A 7,533-nucleotide genomic window follows, 5' to 3' on the forward strand; every position below is an offset into this window, starting at 1 on the left:
AAGTGTTGGGTGTGGTTGAAAATACATATGTTGAAGAAGTTTCACATTGATTAGTTTTGTGAAGGAAGAGAGAGTCCAAAACTATATATATATATATGAGGAGGGATCAAATTACACTCGAAGAGTTACACCACGAGTTACACTCGTTCAATAACTACATCTCGAAATAATATTTTTTAAATTCAACCGTTGGATTGAAACATAATATCATATAGATCATACCTATAAAGTTTGAGCTTAATCTATAATGATTTACTATATCATCAAGATATCCAAAGATTAACGTCAAAATGAGCTTTCATATAACGTTAATTTTGATGTTATTCAATGACATAGTAAATCATTATAGATTAAGCTCAAACTTTATAGGAATGATCTATATGATATTATGTTTCAATCCAACGGTTGAATTTAAAAAATATTATTTTGAGATGTAGTTATTGAACGAGTGTAACTCGTGGTGTAACTTTTCGGGTGTAATTTGATCCCTCCTCTCTCTCTCTCTCTCTCTCTCTCTCTATATATATATATATATATATATATATATATATATATATATATATATGTTTCAAGTTTTTCTTCACAAAATCCACCAATCAAAAGCACTTTTAGCTTGGATTTGACTTTCTTTGTTCTCTTATGCTCTTGTATTAGAATGTTGTGAGATGTAGTTTAATATTTGTTTTGGAGTGTGTAGTTGTACTGGGGCCTCGGTTAGTTAAGGGTGTACTATGTGTTGTAACAATCCTCGGTTAGTTAAGGGTGTACTATGTGTTGTAACAATTTTCACATAGTGTTATTCTCTGGTTATCTATTGACAACGATCGTGATTTTCTCTCCGATTTTGAAGTTTTCACGTTATGTTCTTGTGTTGTGATTGGGTTCATCTTTTTTCTCTTTGTTTGTTATTTTCTCAACATGAAGTACACACATGCCATGAACGAATAGTGAGGCATTTTAAGATATTCTTTTTAACAACACATGATTCCTATTTATATAAGTTTGGATTCATTTCGGACCACACATAATGTTGGTGCAATTGCAGCCGTACAAAAATATCGCCGAAATCTCAACGCTTGAAATTACACTTTTGAATTTTTTACAAATCCTCTACAAATTTGATAAATGCATAAAGTTTTTTAAAAAGTTGATTTCACACCACCGGATTTTTCAAGGTTTCGCAAAAAAAATCAGTAAATTTTCTCACAAATCAGTTTTTTAAAAATAATTTAGTATAAATCCATACCAGATTATTTTTATTTGTATCAGAAATTTCATGTGTTCTACCATTACAAATAAAATTCAGAAAACATACCAAATGAATATTAGAATTACATTCAAAAACAATATAAGAAAGGACAATTGATTATTACTAATATTAATAAATATTAATAATAAGAGTCTGATTGAAAGAGAGGGAAAAAAAACAAAACAAAAAAAAAACATCATGAAATCAAACATCACACGTACGTGTTGGAATTTGAAATTTACTTGAACTGATCATCCAAGAGTCCATTTCCATACCTTGAACCTCACATCCACCGCACACTTCTCATCCGCCGTCGCCGCTTTCTCGCCGGCAACGTCAATGCCGTCACACAACACACTGATTCCGACACGCGGCGTTTTGAAAACCCACATCTTAGCCTCTACCTTAGTCTCCATCTTCATTTTCAGCTCCAATGATTTCCTCTTCACACTCCTTCTCTCAACCAAAGCTTTCAGCATCGTAGTGTTCTTCGTTCCATGATCAAACGACGGAATAACACCGTCACCAACGTCGAGTTCATCGGCGAGGAGAGAGACAGAAATTGGTTGGTAAGAGAATGTGATTTTGTCGTTTGGGTTTGTGGTGGAGAGAGTGAGGTCAAACTCGGAGGAGGTGAGTTTAAGGGAGGTGACGGAAAAGGACGGACGTTGAGGGTGGTAGAGGAGGTAAACGACGGTGCCAGCGGCACCGAGGAGGAGGAGGATGAAGATGAGGATGAGGATAAGCCAGCAACAAATGGTGCAACACCAATTACGGTTGCTACGGGGACGGTGGTGGGTTTGAGGACGGTAGGTTGGGCGGGACGCACCGTAGAGTTGCGCTTTTGTCGCCGGGAATGAAGGCTTAACGGCAGCTGCGCCGCCGTTGGTGGTGGACTTGGCTTGAGGGTGGATAAGGTTCTTGTCCGTCATAGTTTTTTTTAATGTATGAATGTAAATGAGAGAGTTAATTATAGATTGAAGAGGAATTACTTTGGTGAAGAGGTGTTTGATTGATATAGATTTTTCTCCGGCCATTACATCTTAATCTCATGATGCTAAGTGGCACCATAATACTTTTCCTATTTGCTATATGAATTATGAACACTTGATTAAACTATAGTTAAAGTTAGGTGTAATTGCACACTAGCTATGATACATTTGTCGAAATTTTGTGTGTTACACTACAAAACAAATGAATCTTTTATGTTTTGATTTTCATTTTATCAATTTATGTTATAGATTTGCATGCATGTATATTAAATGAGATAGGATTAAAGAGTGGAGATTTAAGGTTCCATTTTTTAATTGATAAAATAATTTATTAATAAATGAGTTAAAGTTCAGACAAAAATACAAGGAAAAAATAGACACAATTTATAAGAAAACAAAAAGAGTCTTAACAAAAGAAAATAGACAAAAGTGCACTATAATAATCCACAACCAAATCAACAAGCAGACATAAAATAAAAAGAAGAAAACTTCACTCCAATCCCATAAAAAAACACCACCCATATATGATAAGTTAGAACTCAGACAATAGAATCATCCAAAACAAATCAGATCTTCAAGGGAAATAACGACAACAACATAAAACTAGAGAGGTAGGTCAAGAATCTCGATCTGCTATTATATAAGATACAAGATATAATTTTAAAGTCAATCGTTGAAGGATAAATAGTTCATCTGAGATTTATGATGGAAATAACTCCAAGTCAAAAGTATACTTTTATCTTCCAACTCTTACGTATTTTTGACTCACCAATAAAAATCTTATCATTACGAGCAGACCAAATAGTCCACACCACATCATGTCAAATCAAAATAAACATATCCATCATCTTAGCCCTAGGATCTAAGGAGTAAAAAACTTTAAAACAAGACTAAGATCCTTAGGAATGGCAAGATACACCTCTAACCACCTAAAGATCTTATACCAGACTACAAGCACTACAGAAAAAAGGTCTCCTGCCACGCCCAGAAAACCGAGGCTATATGCAAAATAACCGTGGCGTAACACTGAGGCCACGGTTTGGCCACGGAAATCCAACTGTGGAGTATGCGGTCGTGGCCTAAAGTAAAGTCCACGGTTTTTTGGTATAGACCACGCCTTTTTTACAACCGTGGCTTTTTTAGGCCACGGTTTAGGTAGCTTGATTAAGGCCGCGGTTTGTATTTGCCATGACTGCAAAACTGTGGCTATATGGTAAAGCCACGGTTTCATTTTAACGTTTACGACACAGTATTAGTTCAAGATATAGCCACGGTTGGGTTATGACCACCTATTTAAAACCGTTGTTATATGTGAGCTCAGAAACAAGTTAGAACACTGACCTTAGTTCCAAAAGGACCTTCTGGATGATCTGTTTCAAGAATATTCCTCCCCTAAACAAACAAAAAATACATAATTACAAACTTCCTTCAAATGAATAATCTATAGTATATTGCAGCATAAAGGATCCTCAGAGTAAAATTAAAAAATTATCATACACATACACATATCATAATAACAGATATTCTTCTAATAATCACAAGAAATTCAATTCAATTCATGATATTAAGCATAACTAGCATTCTGATTTCGTCCCAAACAGAAAATCAATTTAAGATTTAACAATACTAACAGTCAAATAACGGAAATAGCAGTTAACTTGAATCTAACATACTTTCTCAACCTAAATTCCATATCAGTTTTCAACCCTAACAAAATCTAACCTAAATCACCATAACAAAATCTAACCTAAACTCAGTGCCTCTCTCAGTTTCAAATCACCATAACATAATCTAACCTAAATAACAACAACAGATATAACAATGCAGAGATTAGGTCAAAATGAAGCCCTCAGTAGATTAGGTCAAAACAAAACATGCATCAAATCACACTATCCAAACATCAGTAGTAGAATTTGTTTAAACATAGATTAGGTCAAAAAGAAACCCTACCGTATTAGCCTCCAGAAGCTTTGGTACCTCACATGCAAAACAAAATATATATTAGGTCAAAACAAAATCAGAGGAGACGAGGGAAGATGAGGAACACGAACAGAGAAGAGAATCGTACCCAGATAATCGTACACAGATGAATAGAGGAAGCCTCCAGAAGCTTTGGTACCTCAACTGCAAAACAAAATATATATTAGGTCCAAACAAAATCAGAGGAGACGATAGAGAAGATGAGGAACACGAACAGAGAATCATACGCAGAATATATATTTGGGTAATAGATTGAATCACAGATTGAATTACAAACACATAAACCCTAAACCAACAGAAGATTTGGGAAAAGGATGAAGGGAAGAAGAGAGTTAGGGTTCGTGAGATGAAGAGAGTTAGGGTTCGTGAGATGATTGAGGTTAATGAGATGAAGGTGAAGCAGAGATGAAGGCTGAGATGAAGGTGAAGTAGAGATGAAGGTGAAGAAACTAACCTGCAAGCGATGGAGGTGGCAGCAGCGGCGCAGCGAGAAGCAGCGGCGCAGCGAGATGGAGATGGAGTTAGGGTCTTCAGATTGTTTTGTGAGATGGAGATGGAGAAATAGTGTGCATGTTTTTGTTCAGCGTGGTGTGTTCGTTTTACAATTCAGATGATTTTGTTCTTTCAATTTTTTCCTTTTTTTTAATTAAAAAAAAATAGAAAAGAAACTATTAAAAGATAGAGGGAAACTAAAAAAAAAAGGAGGGAACTTTTGGAGGGGTATTTTTTGGGGCTTTGGCCACAGTTTGAACTGAAAATTATAGGCCTCAGTTTTTTAATTGCGGCTTAAAACATCTACCGTTACATAATCGTGGCAATTGAAGTACAGGCCACAGTTTTACACTCCGGATTCAATATTCTATAACATAATTCTACGCTTTGATAACCATGGGCAAATCATATATGTGGCCAAAGTTTCTGAGCTGTGGAATATTTTAGCGTGGCCGTAGGCCAAAATTGTAGTAGTGAAGTCACAAACAAATGAGAGGCAAACTCAAAATGATCCCCATAAAAAGTACAAGAAGTCACCTCTTAAACAGTAATAACATTTTGCTTAAATAGATTTTTCTTAGAAGAAAATCTATCTCGTAGAATTTGCCAAGAAAAAACCATCACCTTAAAGGGGCCCAGCTTTCCCAAATAGCAGAAGGAGTTAGAACCACAATCTCTACAGTCTCATCAGAAGTAAGACTACTACCAACTATGGCTTGATAAACTGAGACCATCGAGAAAGAGTCATCTCTGGCATGCCTCCACATCCACCTATTATTCTCCATAGAAAAGGTGAACCTCTTAAATAGTTGGAAAAAAACTCGGCAACTATAGGTTTTTCATGAACAAATAACGAATGTCTCCATTTAAGGTCCCAAATGATTGACCCATGATCCATCCTCCCTACCTCTCTCACAGTCCCATCTTGAATTGGAAAGATGGAGAAAAGTATCTTAAATATGACCATAAGGGGGTACTACCAAGCTAAGGGTCTTTCCAAAAGGAATTCGAACAATATGACCCAACTTTCTTAGTCAAGGATTGCTCAAACCAATTCAAAGGATCTTCCTTCTTGGATCCAAGATGGGACACACCGTATAGCTCTCAAGATAATGCTCGGGATAAATGAGAATGCAAAAGGATCAAGATCTACTATCTATTGGTAGACATCCTTTTTCAAATAAAGTTATCGTAGGACGACCCACCCCTAACCTTTTAGGATCCTCCTTGTCAACCTTGTACCTTAGCATGAAGTATCTTCTATCTAATGGATGGGTTGGAAAATTCCAAGGTGATCAAGAAACCACCCAAGAGTGTTACCAAGGTAGCCTCAAGATACGGAATGTAGAGATAGTTGCATCTGTGGTTCTGCAACCAAGCGCGCAAGGAATGGATTTTGTGAATTTAGATTCTTTGGGGGAGCCCGAGCAAGAAATACTGACGCCCAGAAAATATCCAAAAAAGGTATAGATTGGGCCTAAATATTTTAAAACTTCCAAATTTGGCACTGCCATGACCAAAGCTAAAGAATAGGAGTTCATCTCCTTGCTTAAGAGGGACGTTGATTTGTTAGCTTAGGTCCGCGCAGACATGTCGGGATATAAATGCCAGGGTCGTCGGTCGCCGCCTCACCAGTAATTCCACTATGAAACTTATGGTTTAGAGAAAGCGTAAAGTTGGTGAAGAAAAACAGACAATGATCGACGCAGAAGTTGAGAAGTCAAAGAATGCAAACTTCATAACTAAAGTCAAATATCCGACATTTTTGGCTATTGTGGTCCTCGTTCAGAAGTCATTAAATAAATGGTGGATGTACGTAAATTTCACTGATTTGAACATCACATGCCTTAAAGGTCCATGTCCATTGCCTAATATTGACAGACTAATCGATGGGTCCTCAGGCTATAAGACCTTGAGCTTCAACGACAGTTACTCAAGTTATAACCAACTAAAGTGGAGTTGTTGGACGGGCCTAAGACATCATTCATGTCCAACAATGACAATTATTATTACAATTACATTATCATTCAGATTGAAGAATACATGTGCTACTTATGAAAGGCTAATTGATGCAATATTCTCATACCAAATAGGGTGTCATATGAAGGCTTACATCAATGATATGATTGTAAAAACCCATGAAGCAGGAGGCAACGAAATTCGTACTTGTCTAGGGGGAAAACATGGTTGAACAATCAATCTACTTCTTTACCAAGATTTTTAGAGATTGGCCCTAGCAATCATGATTAGAGCAAGAAAACTAAAACCATACTTTACAGAACATCGTATGATGGTAAAAACCAAGTAACTACTCCTCCAAATCCTAAACAAATATGGATCTATATGGTAGAATGATATCCTGATCAATTGAGCTATCTAGGATTTCATTTCACTTGTGGGCAAGGAGATCCCATATGTATGGACACTATCGGTGTATGATGCCTCTAATATGAAGGGAAGGGGAGTAGAGCTAGAATTGTGCTATTGGCCATAGAAAATCTTCTCTTAGAGCAATCCTTAAGGTTCGAGTTTGAAGTCAGTATCAATCAAGGTGAGTATGAAGGCACCATTGTTGTTATGAAACATGCCATAGAGATGGATGCTTCAAGTCCCAAAGCCAGAAGAAACTCACCATTGATTGCAAATTAAGTCATTGGGAAATATCAGGCAAAGAAGATCCAGAAGCTCGCAATGAAATACACCCTGGTGACTGAAAAATTGTATAAAATAGGAAGGTCCTCCCCCATGTTAATATATGTCAAGGAGGATGAGACCACTTTGGTCCTCACAGAAGTCCATCAAAGAACATGTGGCGCCCGA

At 36.7% G+C, this 7,533-nt stretch overlaps 1 protein-coding gene across 1 annotated transcript; it reads right to left on the bottom strand.

The window, feature by feature from the left end:
- Positions 1–1,246: 1,246 nt before the first annotated feature.
- On the bottom strand, positions 1,247–2,254 carry LOC131618103 (NDR1/HIN1-like protein 13). The gene has a single exon (XM_058889368.1). It carries the CDS (start codon positions 2,179–2,181, stop codon positions 1,501–1,503), a length of 681 nt encoding a protein of 226 aa, XP_058745351.1. The 5' UTR covers positions 2,182–2,254; the 3' UTR covers positions 1,247–1,500.
- Positions 2,255–7,533: the final 5,279 nt, after the last annotated feature.

The sequence above is a fragment of the Vicia villosa genome, linkage group LG7 (assembly GCF_029867415.1).
Source record: "Vicia villosa cultivar HV-30 ecotype Madison, WI linkage group LG7, Vvil1.0, whole genome shotgun sequence".
NCBI lineage: Eukaryota > Viridiplantae > Streptophyta > Magnoliopsida > Fabales > Fabaceae > Vicia > Vicia villosa.